At 52.1% G+C, this 23,553-nt stretch overlaps 2 protein-coding genes across 2 annotated transcripts in view; both read left to right on the top strand.

The window, feature by feature from the left end:
• The window catches only part of WDR55 (WD repeat domain 55), an 8,923-nt gene extending 969 nt beyond the window's left edge, over nt 1-7,954 (top strand). Inside the window, exons 2-9 of the mRNA XM_019534705.1 lie at nt 24-77; nt 191-330; nt 2,008-2,108; nt 2,809-2,896; nt 3,764-3,943; nt 4,566-4,665; nt 5,903-6,072; nt 7,320-7,954. Of these exons, the coding sequence (XP_019390250.1) occupies nt 24-77; nt 191-330; nt 2,008-2,108; nt 2,809-2,896; nt 3,764-3,943; nt 4,566-4,665; nt 5,903-6,072; nt 7,320-7,653 (1,167 nt within the window). The 3' untranslated portion in view covers nt 7,654-7,954. The remainder of the gene's footprint in view (nt 1-23; nt 78-190; nt 331-2,007; nt 2,109-2,808; nt 2,897-3,763; nt 3,944-4,565; nt 4,666-5,902; nt 6,073-7,319) is intronic.
• LOC109309896 (UDP-glucose 6-dehydrogenase-like) overlaps nt 7,092-23,553 on the top strand; it is a 23,809-nt gene continuing 7,347 nt past the window's right edge. The window contains exons 1-6 of the mRNA XM_019534775.1: nt 7,092-7,102; nt 11,679-11,865; nt 12,596-12,697; nt 16,156-16,356; nt 17,944-18,141; nt 18,247-18,394. Of these exons, the coding sequence (XP_019390320.1) occupies nt 11,704-11,865; nt 12,596-12,697; nt 16,156-16,356; nt 17,944-18,141; nt 18,247-18,394 (811 nt within the window). The 5' untranslated portion in view covers nt 7,092-7,102; nt 11,679-11,703. The remainder of the gene's footprint in view (nt 7,103-11,678; nt 11,866-12,595; nt 12,698-16,155; nt 16,357-17,943; nt 18,142-18,246; nt 18,395-23,553) is intronic.

The following is a 23,553-nucleotide window of genomic DNA, read 5'->3' as shown; positions in this document are numbered from 1 at the left end:
AGAGTCTTTCTCGTCCTGCTTAGGAAACGGCGCTGGAGCAAGAGGCGGCCCTGGAGGAAGCGGAGGAGCCGGCGCAGGTGAGCGGTGCCGGGCGGATCTTTGCGGGACCCGCAGCAGTGAGCTCTGGCGCCCCTAGTCCGGGGGGCGGTTCTGGTCCCTGCACCGACTTCTCCTCACTCCGCCCACAAAGGCAGATGCGGAGGAGGAGAAGGAGCCCAAGCTCCGAGACACGCCGGAGGACATTTCCTTTGAGGCTTCAGCCAACACCATCGCTTTCCACCCCAGCCGGGACGTCATAGCCGCAGGGGATGTGGACGGTGACGTCTACTTGTGAGTTTGACTTATCTGGGCAAAGAGCATCATGGATAACTGGCAGCAAGTAGTACAGCCAGTAAACCTGATGGGCTTTTCTATGAACCAATTGGGATCTAAGGTGCTACCCTGACTTACCTTCTGCTTGACTTTACACTAACACAGTTAACCCCTAGAGACCAGTACTGCTCAGGTGCTGTGGAGAGAGACTTGTGTGTTGTCTGCTGTTGACTGAGGTCAGTCACTCGGTGTCCAGCCTTACCCAGCCTACCCCACTGTGGTCTAATAAGGCCAGGTGCAGCTGTTGGAGAGGATGGTGCCAGAGGGTGGAGCCTTGGAATTGGAGACAGTTCTTGTGGAGAGCGGCGTGAGCTGAGTTATCCTGCTCCTTGCCCCTGGGCTATGCTAGTCTGAAGAATCAGCCTGTTCTCTGCAGAGGTGGGAGAAACAGATTAAGTAGAGCTGCTGCCAGTCTCAGAGCAGCAGTGGTTGGGATACTGTAGTGATTGGGATTCTTCTGTCTGCAAGGGCTCAATCTTAGAACAGACCCTTGGCTGGTGTTATTTCATTTCACCACTTGATGTTGCCACAAATGTCTCAGTAGAGCAGGCATAGTAAGCAGTGTCTGTGCTTCTTAGGGCATTTCTGCACAGCAGAAGGAAGGTGCAGTTGTAGTTCGGATGTATGTAGTACCCTCCCCTCCCTTTAACTAGCATGGGTAATGGAATAGTGATGGCATGGCAGTGTGGGCTCTAGCAACCAGACTGTATGCTTTTTAGGGATGTACAGTTGCCAGCTAGTGCTGAAACTTGTGCTAGTGTGCGTTCACTGCTATACTAGTCGGGTTAAATTCAGTGCGACTTGACAATTGTAACACAGGCAAGTTCTCTTGTTCTGCTACACAGACATGGAATGAAGGCTAGAATCATCCCTCTCTATGTGGTCCAAGACAGGATATTTGTCTAACTTGCACTTAACTCAGTTCCTGGAAGTTGTTTCCACATCATCTCTAGGTAATCTGTTCCAGTGCTTAACCACTGTCAGCAGTAGGTTCTTCCAAAGACCTAACCATCATATACCTTTCTGCAATTTAAGCTCTGTACTTTCTGCTATGTCCTTTTTGGGCCTACCCTCATTATTTCTACATCAGCTCCCAGCTGGGGTGATGCCTCTTTAGCAACCTTCCCTGGGTGGCCTCTAGACAGATTTGTAAAGAAATCAGCCCCAGATGTTCCCTCTCAGTCCTTGTGGTCTGGGGACTCATCTCCTCCCAGCCTGAGCAGATGCCAGGTCTTGGTGGGGATTGGTAGAAAGCAGTACTCTTCCATCAGAGGAGCTGGAGCTTGATGCTTAGGTGATGCTGTTTTCTTTTCTTCCTGTTGCATAGTCAGAATTTCTGTTGTGTTTAGAATTTTCATATGTATTCAGTACCTTGAAGCTCTTGTCCAGGCTTTCCTTCTACCTCCAGGGCAGCTGGTAACTACCACTGGGATCTAATCATGACACATTTCCTCCCCTCTCAGTCCTGCTCCCTAGAAGCCTGTCCTTGGTCATGGATCTCTTCCTACTTGGTCCTGCACCAGGATGTCCCCACCTCTGATGCATATACTCCCACAGCTGTGCTTTTTGGTTGGATGGGTAAAGCAGGGGGCAGTTCCCTGTTGCGGTGCTCTCAACAGCTTGCCTTTGTTTCAGGTATTCATACTCCTGCCTGGAGGGTGGGAACCAGGAACTCTGGTCCTCTGGGCATCACCTGAAATCCTGCCGGGAAGTGTCGTTTTCCCACGATGGTCAAAGTGAGTGCACTTCTCGCTGGCTATTCCATTCTATTGTAGCGAGCAGTGTAGCTCCCCTGGGGGTGGGGTTAAGCTGGCTTTTGTGAGGTAGCATTTCTTCCTAAGCTGTGAAAAGCATGCTTTGCAGCAGCATGTTATAGGGTGTAGAGCATTACTTTAATTGAATCAGGCTGGTACCTGATCTCATCAGGTTGCTGACTTGCAAAGGAGGCAACTGGGGAAAAGTAGTTGCTGAAAGGGGCTGAACCTTACAGCTGGTGGTATTGTGGATGAGAAGAGGTGCCTGTGAGTGGCAGGGCTAATGGAGCAGAAAGCCTACGCATGAGCCCTGGTGAGGGGAGCGAACAAGCCGTAGAGTGGAGGAAGAGGCTGTAGGGCTCCCGTGCTGAGATTCCACCTTCTGGCTCACTGAAATTCCAGGGATTTTCTTCCCACAGCTCAGTATCCTACTCTGTTGTATACAAACATGGAGTTACGGTTCTCCAGCACAGAGCGAGTGTTCTTGGCTGCATTGACTACCATGTAACCCAGTGGTAACAGTTGGCAGGGTGGATTCTAGATGGGGCTCATGGGATGCAGAGTTCCAGCACAGGTGCTGGAGTGGGCAATTCTCAGTCTCCTTGACTTGGGTGCTCCTTGCTCTGGAGGCTGGGGGTGGATGGAGCTGTGTATGTGAGGTGCTTTTGCATCTTGTCTCCAGAGCTCTTCACAGTGTCCAAGGACAAATCCATCCATATTCTGAGTGTGGAGGAGGGCCGGCTGGTGACACGTGTCCCGAAGGCTCACAGGTATGCACCATCAGGAGCCTCCTATCTCCATGTGCCCGTCTATCCCACTCCTTCCTTGTTGAGCTGCTGCACAGCAAGAGCCTACTAGGACCAGGCTGGAGCCTTAGAGCAGGAAGGGCTCTTCAGATAGCTGCTTCTCTCTGTCATTCCCAGAGCCAGTGTTTCCCTTAGCATAAGAAGTTTTCCTTGTTAAGGAACTGAAACTGTGCCTGGCCCTCTACAGAGGGTGACTGCCCTGCCCTCCACTCCTGAGAGCTTGGATGGACTGTGGATAAGGTGGGGCTAGGAAGCATCTGTCCTGATGTCCTGTTCTTTGCCCTGTCCAGTAAGGTAATCCAGAAGCTCAGGTTGAACTGTTGCATGTAGAACAGATTTGGAGACAAAAGGCCCCAAGAGGCCATGGGACTGAGACTGTCCAAGTGACCACGTGTAGCTGTCCAGAGCGCTCCAGCTGACTTGAGGGAAGCTGCTTCCAGGTTGCTTTAGTAAGAGGGAGATGATAAGAGGAAGTGGAATTAATCCCTTTCCCCACCATGCACTGAAAGTACGGCCTCTCCTCTCCGCTGTAAGTGAACAGAGGAGGAGCACTCCCAGCTCTTTCCAGGCACCCTGTCCTGGGGGGAATTCAGTGTTCTGGGAGTGCCTAAAGCTCCACTCCCCAAATTCACTCTGTCCTGACCATTGAGACTAACATGGGCTTACAAATAGTGAGGAGCTCTCTGAGGTGCCTCTGGGTTCCTGCTGGGGGGGTGGGGAGGGGGAAAAAGTTACAGGGCTGCCTAAGGTGGAATGGTTCTGTTGCTGCCACAGTCAGCCCATGACCTTGCTGATGATTATAAGGAGGTTGGTGGGGGGGGGTCTCTGCAGCTCTGCCTTGAACAGCCTACTGGTGATAGATGAGCACCTGTTTGCCACGGGAGATGACAATGGAATGCTAAAGGTGTGGGATCTCCGCAAAGGGACTGCTTTCATGGAGATGCAGCAGCATGAGGAATACATCAGTGGCATGGCAATAGATGAGAACAAGAAGCTCCTGCTCACCACCAGGTAATGCTAGGCTCCCTGCTTTTGGCCACATCATCAGGGAAAGTCATGGCTTCTGTGTTCCTGTCAGCCTGATGGGCTGCAAACCCTCCACTGGGGCAGCTGAGAGCAAACTTCCTCAAGGGTGAGAGAAGGGATCATTTTCACCAAGTGGATCTGGACTGCAAAGAAGTTGGATCCAGCATGGGGAAGCTCTGACCCAACCTGCAGTGGCACAGGAGATCAGACATACTGCACAGTGCTTCATGTCCCCACTGTAGATCCTGCTGCTCTGTTCTGCGTACACTTACCCTTGCTGCAGAGAGGCTAGGTAGCTGCTGGGAGGGTAAGCACAAGCAGCTTGAGCACTTGGGGAGGGGGTCAGAAGTTTGGCCTGTGGCAGGGGATCAGGTTGCAAGCATGGCTCAACCCATGTCAGAAGGTTGCCATCCCTTGTCTTAGTCTTTATATGGGATTTTTCTTCCTGGAAAATCCCAAAGCACTTCCCAAACTGAGGGGGTCACTTACGTTCCCTACGTATAGTTATTTTTGGGTCTGCATAAGAATCTGACTAGCCAGGGTAGGGAAGAAAGTGAAGAGTTCCACGTGCAAGTGACAGTGCAATGTGCCGGTTTGATTCCCGCAGTGGCGATGGAACCATGGGTGTCTTCAATCTCAAAAGACATCGCTTTGAGCTGCAGTCAGAGTCTCAAAATGGAGACCTGACATCCATTGCTCTGATGAAGGTAGGTACTTACTGACCATCTTTGAGCAAGTGCTGTCTGTGTGTGTTTTTTCAACTTTCATGTGGGGGGAGGTATAACGGGGCCTACCATAAAGCAAAGGCCTTCATTTCCCTGTCCCTGGAAAGCCATTTCTCATGGGAGCAGCACTGGCTTCTCCAGGGTCCTTTAATAGTCAGCCTTTTGAGTCCGAGATCTCTAAAGTTACATCTTTACTGCTACTTTAGGGCTGCTGCCCAGCTCTCACTTGAGCCTAAATGTATTATCTTCATTACAAACTTTTAGCTCCCTGATGTCAGCCTTGCCCCTCCTCAGGAGCTCTCCTGTGCTGCGGGGCTGGAGGTTGTGTTTCTCAGCTTACCCTTTCCACTTCTCTGCACCTTGCCAGAGTTCAGAACTCACCAGAGTGTACTACAGGAAGTTTGCCACTGGCCCTTCTGCATCCTGCCTGTGCTGATAGCGCAACAGTATGCTAGTTGCCTGTTGACCATGCAGTCCTAGATTCAAGATACATCTGTGGCTGGGCCAGGTGTGGCTTTTTGGAATTCTCTGCAACCAACATCTACATGCAGTCAGGGGATTCCCTCTGCAGGTCTTTGTCCCTGCAGCACAAACCTTTCCAGCCCAAACGGAGGACTTCCCTCCGCAGGTCCCTGACCAGGCAGCTTCTCCCACCTAGCTTACCAACCCCTCCCTGCTCTTTCCTTGGGTACCCTTGGGTGTCTTTGATTGGCACAGTTTTGACCCTGGGTTGTAGTCTTCGCTCCTGTTCCTTTTTTGTCATTTGTATTGCTGTGTAGCTAATGGCCACCCTCTAGCTTTTGCGGGTGGGGCTTATACTTCCTAGTGAGCCTAGACCTACTGTCTACAGCCTGTAACTAGTGAAGTGCAGAATAGACCAGTATGGAATGTGATTCCTAGAAAGGCTGTATGAGTTTTCTGTTCCTCTAAGAATCCATCTGCCCAATGTCTCTCTTTCTGTGCTGTCTGCAAGTTCCTGCAGGGAAACAGTAAGGTAGACAGGGAAGGGCATTAACTTGCCCAAAACAGTTGTAGACATGCCCTCAGTTTAAATACATGAGCTTACTTCCCCTTTGTTTTTTACTTCTGGGCTAAGAAGAAAGGAGCTCCTTCTATCTCTTGTCCACTGAACTTTGACCCATTGCTGTTAGGATTCCTATGGGAAGGGAAGGGGAAAATCCTGAACTGCTGCAGTTTCAGCTCAACTCTTCTCTTCCAGAGGGGGAAGAAAGTGGCTTGTGGCTCCAGTGACGGAACCATTTATCTATTCAACTGGAATGGCTTTGGTGCTACTAGTGACCGCTTTGCGGTGAAGGCAGAGTCCATCGACTGCATGGTCCCAGTCACAGAGAATGTCCTATGCACAGGCTCCATTGATGGAGTTATCAGGTTAGAGTGTCTGGTGACCCCGATACCTCCCGAAAGTGCTGCTGGGAAAGGATGCTGGGAGGATATTAAGACAGGTTTTGAAAATGGCAAATAGCATGGAAGATGAGATGGGAGGCTTGGGGAATGAAAGGGGGTGGGGAAATAGGACAACTATCAGGAGAGACCTTGAATTGACAAGTGGAAGTGAGGAAGACGTTCCAAAGGGAAGGATGGGATCCTCCTTGCCATGGCATTTGCAGGTACAGAGTCATGGAGGACATGCTATAAGCAAAACTGACACCAGGGGACCTGAAGCAGTTTCATAGTTTCTAGGGTCGGAATGGACCTGAGTAGATCATCTAGTCCGACCCTCTGCCATGGCAGGAAATAATGCTGGGGTCAAATGACCCCAGCAAGATGTTCATCCAACCTCCTCTTAAACCCCCCCAGGGTAGGAGCCAGGACCACCTCTCTTGGAAGTTGGTTCCAGATCCTAGCCGTTCTGACCATGAAGTAGCGCTTCCTGATATCTAGCCTAAACCTGCCCTCTGCCAGCTTGTGACCATTAATGCAGGGGTGGGCAAACGGCAGCCCACGGGCTGGATGCGGCCTGTCAGGCCATTCTATCTGGCCCGCGGGGCCCCTAAAAAACTTTAAAAATTAATATTTATCTGCCTCTGACTGCCTGTCATGCGGCCCTCAATGGCATGCTAAAACTCGGTAAGCGGCCTTCTGCCCAAAATAATTGCCTGCCCCTAATTTAATGGATCCTTCTAGGTCAGGGGCAGGCAATTATTTCAGGCGGAGGGCCACTCACTGAGTTTTGGCAAGCCATCAAGGCAGCCAGGGGCAAAGAGAGATTAATTTTCTATATTTTTTTTACGGGCCCTGTGGGCCAGATACAATGGCCTGGCAGGCTGCATTTTGCCCACCCCTGCTCTAGGTGCATCCACAAAAGGGCCATTGGTCGGAATCTCTTCCAAGGATGGAGGTGGTTTAAGTGGAGGGAATGAAAACAATTCTGCTGCCTTTCTTCTGTCTGTCTCTCTGGGTGGCTTTGTTCTCAGAGCATTTTCCTTCCTGGCTTTAAGCTGTTCCAAGGGAGTCGTGACAGTGTTACAGTCAGAAGGACTGGAATATTGGTCCCACATTACTGCTTCCTGAAGCTGTATCCTGGAACCCCCTGCTGATCAAGGCAAGGGGTGTGGGAGTATGCATGGCTATTGCAGACCAGACGATGTTAATTTATGCTTCTGTTTTTGTCCTAGGGCTGTGAATATCTTGCCAAATCGGGTCATTGGCAGTGTTGGACAACACCTGGGAGAGCCCATTGAACAGCTAGCCAAGTCTCACACTGGGCAGCTCCTGGCCAGCTGTGGCCATGACCAGAAGGTGAAGTTTTGGGACATCTCATCACTCAGCTCCATAGTGGTGGATGACTACAGGAAGAGGAAGAAGGGTGGGCAGCTGAAGGCCCTGAGCCGCAAAGCCTTTGGGGGTGGAGACGACTTCTTTGCTGACCTAAGAGAGGAGATTGAGGCCCCAAAGGAGGAAGAGGAGGAGAAAGAGAAAGAGGACAGTGATGAGAGTGACAGTGACTGAAGGCCTAGGGAGGCTAGGTACATGGCCCGAGTGTGTCCAGTGGCGGTGTGGACTGGTGAAGTCCGTAGAATGGGAAAGAGGCACATCCTTACTATGGTGTGAAAGCAGCAGGAAGCCAAGCCTATTTCTTTATCTTTTAAAAGATGCTGGGCAAAAGACTGAGTGAATGACTTGGTTTCCTGGAATAGCCTCAGCACAACTGCAGGCAGATCCTCTGTGTCTTCATGGGAGACCCAGGGCCTGCAGCCATCTACCCAGTGAAACCACCTGGTCTTGTATGAAAAAAATGCATTCTTGGAAACAATGCATCTCAATGCCCCTTATTCCCACCCAGCCATCTTCCTGTGCCTTGTCATGGACACTAGGTTGATTGCTGTCTGACCTGCTGACCAACTCCTGAGTTCCTTCCACAGAGGCACTTGTTGGTCAAGAGCTTGGAGGTAGCATTTGATGCCCTAAGATGGGGTGGGCAAAGTCCAGTCTGCAGGCTGGATCTGGCTAACAGTGTACTCCATTTCCCAGCAGCCCCTGCCCACTTGGCTGCTGATGGTCTCTATGGAGACCCCAGCAGCAGCTGCACTATGATAGCAAGGCTGGGGTTGCCATGGAGACTGGCCTCAGCCGTGCTGCCAAGGTGTGCAGCAGGACAGGAGGCTACTTCAGAGCCGCTAGGATCTTGCGACAGGGGCAGCTTGGTCTTGGGCTAGGGCAGAGCCACAATCTGCAACCTAAATGCTCCAGGCAGGGGCGTATAGGCAGTGGATTGCAGCTCTGCCTTGGCCCTGGACCAAGCTGCCCCGGTTGCAAGATTCCAGTGGCTCCGGAGCAGCCCCCTGCTGTGCCCTGCAGTATGCCCTGCCAGCCTGGCTGGGGCTGGCCTCCATGGTGACCCCAGTCTTGAGCTATTACAGCACAGCTGTGGCTGAGGTCACCATGGAGACTGGCCCCAGCTGTGCAGGCAGGGGTTGCTGGGAAATGGAGTCTGGCTGCTGGACAAATCTGTCATTTTGCACACCCCTGCCTTAGGATCAACTGCTGCTTTCCAAACTTTTTTTTTTGAGGTGACTGTAGTGAGCATTGCATGAGCCCCATGGAGCTGCCTGAGTTTGAAGTGGCTTGGCCTGGCCTGTGTAAGTACCTAGGTGGGTCTTTCTTGGGATCTGGCTGTCCGTCTAAAGCAGGTGCCTGAGCTGTGTGCTTCCCCAAGGAAGAGCCCAACTCTGGGTGGGGAGAACCCTTAGCTCGTCTTTCAGGTGCACGAAGCAACTTTTTGTGCACTCTTGCACCTTCAGTAACAATCCTGGTGTAGAGCAATAGTCTCCAAACTTTTTTGATTGTGTCCCCCTGTCAGTAAAATGTTTTTGAGCATGCACCCCCCAATATATGTGTTTATATAAATAGAAGTTCTAATATTTTCTTCCCGCACCCCAATGGATCATCTTGTGCGCACCCCACTTTGAAGACCACTGGTGTAGAGGAATGGAAGGCAGAACACCCTGGCTGGAGGCAGCATTTGTTCCATCCCCGTCCCCAGGAAGGCTGGTTCTGCATGTTCTCTTGGAAGTGCTGAAGCCAGCCTGGATGTGCTGGGTAGGCTGCAGTGAGCCTAATTAGAGCACGATCAAAATCCCCAGCTACCTTCACAAGCTTCTCTTAAAGTCCTGTAGAAGGAGAGAACAATAACCAAATCCACAAGCTTTTTCCACCGCGACAGTCGCAGACATTGTGCAAACAAGAAACTGGGCCCGTAGGTAGGTACTTCCTCGCTCAGGAAAGTAACCACAGGATCTGCTGCTAACTAGTCTGTGAATAAACCATAAAAAAAACCAAAACCCAAAAACCTGCTTCCCAAGCTGATTTGGGTCACTTATGTGACCTGGTTTTTCACATTGTTGAATACTTGTAGCACTGTAGTCTCCAGGCAGGACTTCCTATCGTGCGAGCTGCTGTGTTTCTTGGAGTGATACTGGCTGGCAGTCCCACAGCTTGTGCTGACCCACAAATCCTGCTTGCCACTCATACTGTATCTACCTGACACCAAGATTACTTCAATTTAAGACGACCCCCAGTTAGGTTACATCCCAGGAAAGCGATCCGGTGAGAATTAGCCCTAGATGGACTCTCCGCGGGGGCTGGCTGCCCTCGCTGTACTGCTCGGCCGAGGCAGGGGGTGGGGGGAGGAGGGGGACGCCTGGCCCTGCGCCACCCTGGTGCCCCATGCGGGTGCTTCTTGTGGGCACGGGTCCCGCGTGTCCCCCCGGCTCCGGGGGGGGTGTTTCCCGCGGTCCCGTCTTGTCTCGGCGGAGTATATCCGGCGCTGACGGGGCGGCGGTCCCGGAGGAGCAGGGGGCGGGTTGGCTGCGCCGCGGGAGCGAGCCGGGGCTGGGCAGGAGGCTGCAGCCCCCCCGCGCGGGGGCGGTGCCGCGGCTCCTCCGCAAGGAGCGGGGCGGGGCCTGCTACGGATCCCCCGGAGCCGTCGCCTCGCGCTGCGGCCCATCCACGGTAGGGAGCGGGGTCCGGGCAGTGAGCCCCCGCTACGGCTCGTCCCACCTGAACGGAGCCGGCCCCGGGACAGAGGCGCACTGGCTTCCTGAGGCGGCCAGGCCCGCTGGGCTCTGCGCGGGAGGGGCGGCGGCGGGCCCGCGGGCAGGTGCCGCAAGGTCCCTCTGTCGGGCGCAAGAGGCTGCCCTCGCCCTGAAAGGGCCATTCAGGCTGTTGGCTGGGCCGGGGGCTGCGCCAGTCCCCTTTGCCCCCACATCGCTGGGACAGCAGGGCAGTCTTAACCTCTCTGCCTTTCGGTCCTACCTGCCCTCAGTAGCCCTAGCACCTCAGGGCCCGGATGAAACTGGTGCAGTTACCAGGCTTGATGGGAGGACTGTCAACTTCCTCCAGAGCCCCCATCCCACCACAGCTGAAACCAACCTAAGTAAAACCAGTGCTTCCACGTGTGGCCCTGAGTCCCATAGTGGCTTTGCAGACTGTGCCCCCAGCGCCTTGTGCCTGAAAGCGGTGCTGCAGGTTTGCTAGGAACATTGTCTGTGATGTGGTTCTAGGCGCAGTTCTCGGAAAGGGTCTTTTCCCCTTGAGGTGAGGGAGACCAGGCTAAAGCTCGACCAGGCTTCAAGCTCTGGCTGTGCCTGTACAGCAGTTGTCTCCACTGCAAAGCTGACCAGGCTTTGATTCAAGTGGCTGAGTTGCTGCTGGCCAGGAATCCTTTCATGCATCTACCTAGCAGTAACACTGGCTGTGCTAGCTGGCACGCTGCAAGGTTGCACTTGAATCAGTGTCTCCTAGGAATCAGTGACTGCCTTTCCAAAGAGTCGTCCTCAGCAGCTTGGTTCAGGTCAAAGTATGGGGGTGCAGAGCAGAGTTTGAAAGGACTGAGGTACCTGGTTCTATGGTCCAATGCAGATCTCATTAATATGTTAAATCCAGTTCAGCCTTGTCTGTGAGCTGGATAAGCAGTCAATATTACCCACCCAGGTAGCCTTGTCATGGGCAGTCAGACGTATTTACAAAATTAGCAGGGCCTGGCTCTGGCTGAGTTGGGATCTTAGCTCCTGTGTGGCTCCAGCATGTGGAGCACAGGGGGCTTCAGGTTTGTCACAGCCAATGCATGGTTGATCTTCCTACTCTGCAGACGGGGAGCTTAGTAAATGGATGTTTATCCTTGGCCCACCTTTTCATCCAAAAAAAAAAGGGGGGGGCAGAGCACCTTAGAAACTTTCTGCCTCCTTTGAGTCCAGATGTTTTAATCCCTGATCAATTTGTGGGCTAAAGCAGGGCTTCAAACCCCTGGCTGTCTGCCTTCCAGGTCAGGAGGAGACATGTTGGACCCTGCTTTGGCCCCAGCCAGAGTTTAACAGAGCCTTTTTGTCATACACAAAGGCCTTTCAGAAATGCTCGCTTTCAGTGCCATGGCCATTTTCCACACCAGCTTGGGTGGGAGGGAGAGGGAAGGGAAAGGGAGGAGTGAAATGACTGTCTCCAAGCTGCAGCAGCTGAATTTAGTGCTTCTCGTGTAGGACCTAGACCAGCTGTGTTGTGATAATGGTGCATGTGAAGCGCATATGCTGCATCGGTGCTGGCTATGTTGGGGGCCCAACATGCAGTGTCATTGCGCAGATGTGTCCAGAAATTGTGGTCACAGTGGTGGACGTAAACAAGGAGCGGATCCGGGCATGGAACTCCGATCAGCTGCCCATCTTTGAGGTACAGCACAGAAGGGAGCTGTGTTTTAGCAGGGCATAGGGGAGGTAGCTTTCTCAGGGCTCATAAGTTCTCTACAGCTCAGTGTTTGTGCAGACAAGGGTTCCCTACCCCATGCTGGGATGGTCAGGTTCCTTTCATCCTTGCTACTATGACCAGGCAGTTGCAAGTCCTGGGGAGGCTGATCTGTGTTTGGGGAAGGCCCTGTGGCCTTTTGCATGAACTTATTAGCGTGGCACTCAAAAGCAATGAGAGCTGGTCAGTGACAGTCTCTCACAGCAGCTGCTTTTCTTTAATATACCAGTAACCTGGGCTTGCTCAAATGATGCAACTGGCTGGGGCCAGTGTTCTCTCTCCAGCTGTAATCAGAGCCTATGGTTGAAAGGAAGCTGTAATGCTGCGACTGTTTGTGTGCATGTATTGTCCATAATAAGCTCACTTGCAGTCTAGGTTCAGAATCTGTCCTGGTTAGTGTTGCTCTGTCTAACCACTGTCCTTAATCATGGGAATGTCCCTTGTGTTGGGTGGTATTTAGAGGTGACAGATGGGGCTGTTGGGCTTCCCTGCAGCAGGGCTATAACACCTTGTTTATCAAGATTCCCTGGAAGCTGCTGAAGGGTTTAGTGCCCAGTGTAAAAAACCTCTTTTCCCCCGTCCCCTCTATTCACCAGTTTCCCTGGGAGGTGGGTGTGATTAGCGCTGTACAAGTCCCCAGCACCCTCTGTCCCCACAGCCCGGCCTGCAGGAGGTGGTGGAAGCCTGTCGGGGCGTCAACCTCTTCTTTTCCTCTGATATTGACAAAGCTGTGAGAGAGGCCGACATCATCTTCATATCGGTGAGTGACTAGTTTGGATGGAGCCCCGAGCCTTTGTTGCGGGGTTGGAGAAGGTGGAAGCTGTTTGGCTCCTGGTTCACTTGAGTAGAGACTCGAGACTGCAGGCCTCACCGGACTTGCATGGAACAAAGTGTTTTGTTTTCTTCTCCTTGATATACTTAGATTCATAGAAGCAGGGTCAGAAGGGACCTTGTTGATCTTCTAGTCCAACCCCCTGCCCTGGGCAGGAGAGAAAACTGGGCTCAAATGACTCCAGCCAGGTAAACGTTAAGCCTCCTCTTAAAGACCCTCAGGGTAGGAACCATCACCACTTCCCTTGGAAGTTGGTTCCAGATCCTAGCTGCCCTGACTGTGAAGTAGTGCCTCCTAATGTCTAGTCTAAACCTACTCTCTAGCAACTTATGGCCGTTATTCCTTGTTACTCCAGGAGCTACTCGGGATAACAAGGTCTCTCCCAATTCCTGCAGGTCCCCCCTAGTAAGTTTATAGATGGCCACCATGTCCTTCCTCAGCCTTCTCTTGTGAAGGCTGAACAGGTTAAAGTCCTATAGCCTCTCCTCATAGGGTCTGCCCTGCTGTCCCTGGATCATGCGAGTGGCCCTCCTTTGGACCCTCTCAGTGCTGTCCACATCCCTCCTGAGGTGCAGTGCCCAGAACTGGACACAGTACTCCAGCTGTGGCCTGATCAGTGTCACATAGCGGGGAAGGATCACCTCCTTGGCCCTGCTTGTGATGCGCCTGTGGATGCAGGACAAGGTACGGTTAGCCCTACTGACCATGTTCTCGTATTGTCGGCCCATGTTCATCTTGAAGTCAATAATGACTCCAAGATCTCTTTCTGCCACTGTGCTTTTGAGAAGGGAGTTCCCCAACCTATAGGTATGCTGCTGTTTTCTACTGCCCAAGTGCAGTATTTTCATTTGCACACCCCTATAACCTGTCCAGGTCCTGCTGTAATCTGTCTTTCCCTTCTAGCATGCCCACCTCACCCCAAATCTTAGTGTCATTTGCGAATTTAAACAGGCTGCTCTTCACCCCGTCATCCAAGTTGCTAATAAAGAAATTGAACAGTGCTCGCCCGAGGACCGAGCCCTGGAGGACCCCACTGCCCACTTTCTTCCAGGTCAAAAATGACCCATCCACCACTGCTCTCTGAGTACAACCCCTCAGCCAATTTGCAGTCCATCTGACTGTGTAGGCATCAATGCCACAGTCACTTAGCTTTTTAAGGAGAATGGGGTGGGAGACAGCATCAGAGGCCTTCCTGAAGTCCAGAAAGACTACATCCACCACAACATCTGCGTACAGTGATTTTGTGACTTGATCGTAGAAGGCAATCAGGTTGATCTGACAGGACCTGCCACTAATGAAACCATGCTGGTTGACTTTGAGCATCATCCCCTCTGTTGGCCCATCACAGATGTGCTCCTTGATAATCTCAAAGAGCTTCCCCAGGATTGAAGTAAGACTAAAGGGCCTATAGTTGCCTGGGTCCTCCCTCTTCCCTTTCTTAAAGATGGGGACTGCATTGGCCCTCTTTCAGTTGTCTGGCACCTGGCCAGAGCACCACAAGTGCTTGTAAAGCTGTGCCAGGGGCCCTGCAATAACCCCTGCCAATTCCCTCAGAACCCTGGGGTGGAGAGCATCTGGGCCTGTTGATTTGAACATGTCCAGCCCTTCCAGAAGCTCTCTAACCCGGTCCTCCCTGACCCTAGGCTTGGTGGAGTTTCTCCCGAGTCCATCCTGAATCTCAGTAGGGTAGTCCTGGTCCTTGCACAAGAAAATAGAGGTGAAGAAATTGTTAAAGAGGTCTGCTTTCTCCTCTGGTGCGACTACCAGATTGCCAAGCATATCCTGCAGAGGCCCCGCATTACCCGGGGCCTTCTTCATTCTCCCTGTGTATTTAAAAAAGGACTTTTTGTTATTCTTGATCCTTGATGCAAGCCCTAGTTCCATATCTGCCTTAGCTTTCCTAACAGCCCCCCTACAGACCTGAGCGGTGGAGTTATACTCCTCTTTGGTAATAGCCCCTCCCTTCCACTGGGTGTACACCTCCTTTTTGGCAATCAGGCATTCACGAATGCCCTTTGTGAGCCAGGGGGGCTTTTGGGCACTCTTGCCCCCCTTGCTTCTTGTTGGATTGTCACCCCTTGGGCTCTGAGTATTGTCTTCTTAAGGAATGACCACTCATCTTGGGCACCCAGTTCCCCTACTCTCCAGGACCCTAGTGCCTCCCCCACTAATCTCAGCTCATTGAAGTTGGCCCTTTTAAAGTCCAAGGCTACTGCCTTGCTGCAGGCTCTTGAAACCCTGTCCTGGATGGTGAATTCCAGCAAGTGATGATCGCTATTGCCCTGGTGGTCAAGAACCTGGAGTCCCCTCACCAGGTCATCGCCTGTGGCCAGGACCAGGTCCAGCACGGCATTTCCCCCTGATAGGACTATGCACCTCTTGAGTTAAGTAGAGGTCCTGTATCTCAGCCAGGAACCTCTGTGAGCGGTCAGATCTGGCTGACTGCTCCTCCCAGCAGATGTCTGGGTAATTTAGATCACCCATGACAACTACATCCCTTGCCTTACGTGCCTCCGCAAGCTGACCCGGGAATTTGTGGACCAGCTCTTCCCCTTGGTTGGGAGGTCTGTAGTAGACCTTCACCGTTAAGTCCCTTTCCCCATGACCCCCCTGTATCCTGACCCAGAGCACTTCAGCCTGCCCCTCCTCTGACCCCATCCTGCTAGTTGAGGATGTGTATTGCTCTTTGATGTAGAGTGCTACACCCCCGCCTTTCCTCCCTGTTCTATCTTGCCTGTATAGCCTATAGCCCCTAATGTTGATTGCCCAGTCGTGGGATGAATCCCACCAGGTTTCTGTGAGCCCTACTTTGTCCAGGTTTGAACTAGCTATCCGGAGGGTGAGTTCCTCCTGCTTATTCCCCATACTACGAGCATTGGTATAGAGGCATTTAAGGCCTTGAATTGGTGCGTATGCTATACCCCCCCACCAATTCTCAGGACTATCTGGACCACTGTTGCTTACCTGGGTACTCCTTGTGGATGTCACCTGTCTTGGTTCTGGAGGTGTCCTCACATCTTCCTGTGACCCCATACCCCGGCGAAGCTGTCCTCTGGATGTTGTAAGTGCTCCAGGCAGAGCAGGACAGCCTTTTCTCTGCAGTTCTGAAGTTCCAGTAAATGCTTACATTTAAATGCACCTCATTCAGGTGGGTGTCACCAGGGCAGGTGATAGGAAAGCCTGCTCTTTCACTTCCTCCCAAAGCTGCTAGTGGGTGGTGTGACTACCTGCTGCAGTGCTGATCTTGATTTACTCTAAGCAGAGATAGCAGTGGTCAGGATCTCTGCCCACAGATTTGGTCACTCGCAGACAGAGCCAACCCGGGGACTAGCCCAGCAAACTAACTCTGAGATTTTTGTCAGGTCTGTAATCTTCTGTTCTGGCAGGTGAACACGCCCACCAAGACTTTTGGCCTTGGTAAGGGGCGAGCAGCTGATCTCAAGTACATAGAGGCATGTGCCCGGCACATTGCAGAGGTGGCCACAGGATACAAGGTCGTGGTGGAGAAAAGCACGGTGCCGGTGCGAGCAGCAGAGAGCATCCAACGGATCTTCAGTGCTAATACCAAGTCCAACCTGTCCTTCCAGGTGAGGCACGGGCTGTGCTCTAACCCTAGGGCAGGGGGACATCTGTGCAGGGTGCATAAGAGATGCTACTTCTGTCTGAACACGTAGTCTAGCAGGGGAGAGTTGACCCTTCCTGTTCTGGGTGCAGTCACTTTACCATGGGAACACTGTTGGCTCTTGCATGATCCAAAAGGTGTGGACATACAATACATTACTCTGGGGTAATCTACCCTGGATTTGATACTGTAGCAAGGAACAGACATATGACCAGCTCTCTCAATTTGGCTGCCTGAAGTAGGTGCTATTAGAGTAGAGGTGGGCAATTATTTGGGCCTGAGGGCCACTTAGGGAGTTTTGGTGAGCTGTGACAGGCCAGGTCAGCACTCCTCTGCCCCCAGCCCAAACGCTCACCAAAATTCTCTAAATGGCTCTGCCCCATGCTTGGCTGGGTGGCTGGGATAGGGCCATGGATGGGCGGGCAGGGAGTAGCATCTGGGAGCAGGGTGGGCAGGCAGAGCCAGGGCTGGGATTGCAGGGCTGAGAGAACCCTGGGGCAGAGCCATGATCTGCTACCTGCATGCCCCTGCAACAGGCACCAGTTCCACGGGCAGGGGCTTCTGGAGAACAGATCGTGGCTCTGCCTCAGCCCTGTGCTATCACTGCCCCACGATCCTGGGGTCTCCACAGAGACATGCTGGGACCTACACAGCCAGGGCACACCATGTGGACAGGATGGGGCTGCAGTTGGGTGGAGAGCTGTGTCGAAACAGGACAGGTGGGCAGGGGTGGGATCTTGGGGTGGTGACAGTGCAGGGCCACTCCTCACACACCCCTGCCCATGCCCATCACAGGGATGTGCAAGCAGCAGATCACAGCTCTGCCCTGGACCCCAGTCCTGCTCTGTCACAGTCCCATGATCCCACCCACCTGCCCTGCTCCCAGACACTGCTCCCTGCCCACCCGCAGCCCTATTACATCCGCCCAACTACATGTCTTGCTTGCATGGGTCCTGCCCTCAGTGGTGGGTACAGGGCAGATAGATGGGCTGGGGTGCCCAGGTGAAAGTGACAGTAGTAACAGACACGTGACATACGCAGGAGTAACTTTCTCCGGCGTGTATTTACTTCGTACTGGAAAACAGCATTTCTTGTGGAGTGCTGTATACTTGTGTGCCTGCTCCCCTTCTCTTATGGAGCAAATGAAGACTACCCTGAAGTACATATTTTGTCTTCACTTACGTCTGGACAGTTCTTGGATGGGAGACTTGGAGGGAATGCAAAGCTGTGAGGACCCCTCTGACAGGCTATGTAGCATTCGGTTGCTGACAGTCCTGCTTTTGTGTAATACAGCTGAGCTGCTGATCATTTACAATCATTAACAATCCCTGACACTCCAGAGGAGGAGGCCACATGGGTCTCAGAATTGCTGCTACTGCCTTAACTTCTGTTTGTAATTTCAGTCAGAGAAACTCTCTGTTATTTCCTTTTCTATGCTACTTGTGTTAAATAGTTACTTTGCATCCCAGATGTGGCTGAGTTTGGAAAGGGGTAGAGTGATCCCAGTAGTTGCAGGATGGTCTTTTCATGCAGGGTGTTGTCCCCCTCCCAGGTACTCTCTAACCCAGAGTTCTTGGCGGAAGGGACAGCCATTGTGGATCTGAAGAACCCAGACAGAGTCCTGATAGGAGGGGATGAAACGGTTGAAGGACAAAGGGCAATCGAGACCCTCAGCAGCATCTATGAGCACTGGGTCCCCAAAAGCCGCATCATCACCACCAGCACATGGTCATCAGAACTCTCCAAGCTGGTATGGTGCCACATGCTTTTCCTGTCAGAGGCAGTTCCTGACCTGTGCTGACTGAAGCTGGGTTGGGGTGGTGGCTTGGTCTGATCCAGTCCTCTCCTTTCCCAGGCTGCCAATGCATTCCTGGCCCAGAGGATCAGCAGCATTAATTCCATCAGTGCCCTGTGTGAGGTGACTGGGGCTGATGTGGAGGAGGTGGCACATGCCATTGGGACTGACCAGCGTATTGGGAACCGTTTCCTCAAGGCCAGTGTAGGTAAGTCCCAGGGTTTCTCTGCCATGTGCTGCCTACATGAGGCTGAGCACCTGTAACAGGACTGAGAGCCATCGTATTGCTCTAGAATATGTTGGGTTTCCACTGCATCATGGGATGGGAGTGAGACTGGATCAGCTCTTTAATTTCCAGAGAGAATGGAGCAGCCACATGCACTGGGAGGGCCCCAGGTATCCCGCATCCCTGAGGCTGCTACAGTGTGGGCTGGACCATGAGAGAATGATCAGCTAGAACTAGCCTGAAGGAAAAGTGCACAGGGACTGGTTGGAGGGGAGCCAGCATTGGGAATGTCTTCCTTTGCAGCCAAGGAGGAAAAAATAGTCATGTGATTCCTTCCCCTGGCATCTGGGATTTGTGCATGAATGGGGGTGGGTGTGCTCCTTTGTCAGCTCATTTATGTAGTCCAGGGAAATGGTCTATCCAGCCATTGTCTGTGGAGACTGAACCTCCACCCCATTCCAACACCTCCATGTGAGAGCTCTCCCCACTGCACTTTTTGCTGCATGTGCTATGTCTGATTGGAGACAGCTCCTAAAAGGCACAATACTGAAAGCTCAGCAGGAAGCTATTTTGACATGATAGAAGCCCAAGAAGAACAACAAGAGACCTGTGTGGCTGCAAAATGAGCTTTCAGGGTGCCTCAAAAGCCAAAGGAGAGTATATAGGCAGTAGAAGAAGCCTACCAAAGAGACATACCAGGAAACAGCAAGAGCTTGCAGGGATAAAATCAGGTGCGGAAAGGTTTTTTAAAAAAAAAAAAAAAAAGCTACACCCAGGGGTTGATTCAGAGGGGGTGTAGTAGCAGAGCTGCACCCCCTTTCTGATTGGATGATGCTGAAGGAGCCAGTGAGAACTTCTTTAAAGTCCCCACAGCACTTTAGAATCTGCACACCCTTCCTGTTCATGCTCAAAGCCATATCCTCTCCCCTTCCGTCCCCTCTTTCCCAACCTGACTCTCATAGTTTCATAGTAGCTAGGATCAGGAGGGACCTGAACAGATCATCTAGCCCAGTGGTCTCCAAAGTGGGGTGTGCACAAGATGAAATATTAGAAAATATTAGAACTTCTATTTATATTTATATAAATATACATATATTAGGAGGCTGTGCTCAAAAATTTTTTACTGCTAGGGGTGCGTGATCAAAAGAGTTTGGAGACCACTGATCTAGCCTGAGCCCCTGCCACAGGCAGGAATGAATGCTGTGTTCACAAGACCCCAGAGAAGGTGATCATCCAACCTCCTCTTGAATTTGCCAAAAGGTAGGGGTGAGGACCACTTTAATGGGAAGTTGGTTCCAGATTTTGACCACCATAACTATAAAATACTGCCATCTGATCTCTAACCTAAACTCATTCTCCACCAGTTTATTACCATTGTTCTTTGTCACCCCATGTGGTGCTGAGGAGAAAAGGGCTCTACCTATTTGCTGTTGATCTCCCCTGATGAGTTTGTAGGCAGCCACCAGGTCCCCCTTCAGCCTCCTCTTGCTGAGCCTGAACAGGTACAGGTCCCTCAGTCCCTCCTCCTAGGGCCTGTTCTGCTGCCCTCTCACTAAGCGGGTGGCCCTCCTCTGAACCCTCTCTGGGTTGGCCACATCCCTTTTGAAGTGTGGGGCACAGTACTGGATGCAGTACTCCAGTTGCAGCCTGACCAGTGTCACATAGAGAGGGAGTAGCACCTCTCTCGACCGGCTTGAGATGCACAAGGTATGGCTGGCCTTGCTGGCTGCGGTCTGGCATTGGCCGCTCGTGTTCATCTTGGAGTCAATAATGACTCCAAGATCCCTTTCCACCTCTGTGCTTTCAAGGAGGGAACTCCCCAGCCTGTACATATGCTGTTGATTCCTTCTCCCAAGGTGCAGCACCCTGCGTTTGTCTACACTGAACCCCATCCTATTCTCATCTGCCCACTTTTGTAGTCTGTCTAAATCTATTTGTAGCCTCTCTCTCCCTTCTAGTGTGTCCACCTCACCCCACATCTTAGTGTCATCAGCAAACTTGGACAGCGTGCTTTCGACCCCCTCATCCAAGTTGCTGATGAAGATGTTAAACGGTGCAGGCCCAACGACTGAGCCCTGGGGTACCCCACTGCTCACATCTCGCCAGGTTGAGTACAACCCATCCACCACTACTCTCTGGGTGCTCCCTATCAGCCAGTTTTTTACCCATCCAACTGTGCAGGCATCAATGCCACAGTCGCTTAATTTATTGATGAGGATGGGGTGAGAGGCAGTGTCAAAAGGCCTTCTTAAAGTCTAGAAAGACTACATCCACGGTGGCACCATCATCCAAGGATTTAGTTACTTGGTCATAAAAGGCAGTCAGGTTGGTCAGGTAGGACCTGCCTTTGATGAACCCATGGTGATTGCCCCTGAGCATGATCTCCCCTGCAGGCTCCCCACAGATGTGCTCCTGGATTCTCTCCAAGATCTTCCTGAGCACCGAGATGAGGCTTACAGGCCTATAGTTACTTGGGTCCTCCTTCCTCCCTTTCTTGAAAATTGGGACCACATTAGCCAGTTTCCAATCTCCCAGCACCTGGCCAGATGACCACAAATGCTAATATAACTGGGCCAAGGGCTCTGTGATGACCCCTGCCAGTTCCCTCAACACTCTTGGGTGGAGGGCATCTGGACCTGCAGATTTAAAAACGTCCAGCCCTTCCAGAAGATCCCTAACTACATCTGCACTGACTGAAGGTCTGGCAGAGCTATTCCCAAGATTGTCCCTACCTCTGGGGGAACTCTACTGCTTTCCTCACTGTCCTGGGGCAGGGAAGCTTCAAAGCTGCTCCTGCCCACTCCAGACAAGCTGTGTGGGGGCTAGGCTCAGCTGCAAACAGCAGCAGCAGCAGCAGTGGGGGCAGTGGGTGGGGGAGTCCCCTTTCCCATGCCTGTTCCTGGCAGACTGAGGAAGGTGGGGAAATGCATCCCTTTGCCCATCACTGCTGCAGCTGTCTAGTTGAGCCCAGCCCCACACAACCTGGCTGGAATGGGCAAGTACAGCTTTAAACATTTCCCTGCCCCAGGCGACATGCCTTCACGTATGGAGGGGAAGGGGGCATGGATTCTTGCCTGCTTTGGGGACTGTAAAAACAACTCCCTCAGCTCAGTGTGCCTGCACTGGTTGGTGAAGTGCAGGGGGAGAAGCTGGGAGCACAGGTGCAGCCACACTTGCAGCACAGGTGGCTGCTCCTATACTCACCTTTGTCAAATCCTGTATCTGTCCCTGAGCAGCTATGTCTGCAATGTACTGAAAGAGCAACAGTTGGAAGTCCAGGGCAGGTGGAAATGAGAGGACTGTGCTCAGCAGCAGGAGAATGTTGCATAGCTCCACAACCAGTTGAGTTATGAAAGAAGATTAAAGAAGCTGGGTGAAGTTTATGGAGGGAATAGGCTGACAGAAAAGGGAGTTTAGGGTGTGTGATGGAGGGATTTTTCTGGTCCCCAGGTTGCAGAGCTGAGTGCAAGGTGCTTGATTTTTCTTATGCTCCTGGGTTTTGCTGATTGCTACGTGGGGCAGGGAAGGAATTTTTTTTCCCTTCCCATTGCTATAGGAATTAGTGGCATTTTTTTCCAGCTTCCTCAGAAGTGTTGGGTGTTGACTGCAGCCAAGACGAGATTTGAACTGAGGTTTGCCAGTGCTCCTGTTGGGTCTGAAAAAGCTTGAAGGTTCCTGGTTAGAGGGCCTTGCTCTTCCATGGTCCCTTCCAGCTTTGTGGGTCAGTGACTCCATCCAGCCCTCTCTTCGCTCTGTGTAAACCTCCCCTCCAGGCTGCTTTCTGAGGAACGCTTAGGACATGGGGCTCTAGGGAGTCAGAGGAAGCATGCGTCTGGGGGAGGATGGGGAACTCCTCACCCCTGTTGCAGTTTGCCCTTCCTCCTCCTTTATGTCTTGCTCTGCTTTCTGGTGCCTGTTTCCAAGGCAGGTGAGCACTAGTCAGTAAGACCAGGACTGGGTGACCTGGGCAGTGTTTTCATGGTTCTCAGGGGTGCTGGTGGCTAGTCTGGCAAAGTGACTGTTATAGTCACATGATCACAATCTGTGCAGCACAGTAAGCTTCTGACCAGTGGCTGCCTGCTGGCAAGGAGTTGGAGGACGGTAGGATTGAGTTTCCAGTACCACTTGAAGAGTGTATGGGTTCCGGAGTGTGCTGTGGCCTTTGGCTGGAGAGGGGAGCCAGCTGGATTCCTTTTGGAGTCGCTGGAGCCACTCCATGATATCAGCCCCAGCTGGAGTGGGAGGACGACTCCAGCATCACTGCTGCTGCTGCCAGTCCCACCCACCCACCTCCCCTTGTCCTCTTCTACCCCTCTCAGTCTTGCAGGCAATATAGATTTCATACATTTCATAGGCATTAGGGCTCGTAGGGCCCTTGAAGATCTTCAAGTCCAGCCCCCTGCCCAGGGGCAGGAAGTCAGCTAGGGTAAAAGGATCCCAGCAAGATAAGCATGCAAACGTTTTTTGAATGAATCCAGAGTAGGTGCCTGCACTACTTCTGGAGGGAGTCTATTCCAGTCCTTGGGGGTTCAGACAGTAAAGAAATTTTTCCTCATGTCCAGCCTAAAACGGTCTTGGAGGGGTTTATGACCATTAGTCCTTGTTATCCCTCAGGGCACTCTGGTGAACAGATGTTCCCCCAGATCCTGATGCACACCCCTTATGTACTTCCAGCCACCAGGTCCCCCCTGAGCCTGTGCTTCTCCAGGATGAAGAGTCCCATGGCTCTCAGCCTCTCTTCATAAGGCCTATTCTCTTGTCCTCTGATCATACACGTGGCTCTTCTCAGGGCTTTCTCAAGCTTCTCGACACCCTTCTTGAATTGTGGAGCCCAGAATTGGATGCAGTACTCCAGCTGCGGCCTTACTAAGGCTGAGTACAGTGGGAGGATGACATCCTGAGATTTACTTATCATAGAATCACAGAAGTGAAGTCGGAAGGGACCTTGTAGATCTTCAAGTCCAACCCCCTGCCTGGGCAGGAGAAAAGACTGGACTCAAATGAGTCCAACCAGGTAGTCATCAAGCCTCTTCTTAAAGATCCCCAGGGTAGGAGCCAGTACCACTTCCCTAGGAAGTTGGTTCCAGCTCCTAGCCGCCCTAACTGTGAAGTAGTTCTTGCAGATGTCTAATCTAAATCTA

This window comes from Crocodylus porosus, unplaced genomic scaffold (genome assembly GCF_001723895.1).
Source record: "Crocodylus porosus isolate Cpor-Errol unplaced genomic scaffold, CroPor_comp1, whole genome shotgun sequence".
NCBI classification, from domain to species: domain Eukaryota; kingdom Metazoa; phylum Chordata; order Crocodylia; family Crocodylidae; genus Crocodylus; species Crocodylus porosus.
This window is presented reverse-complemented; position numbering and strand designations above follow the sequence as displayed.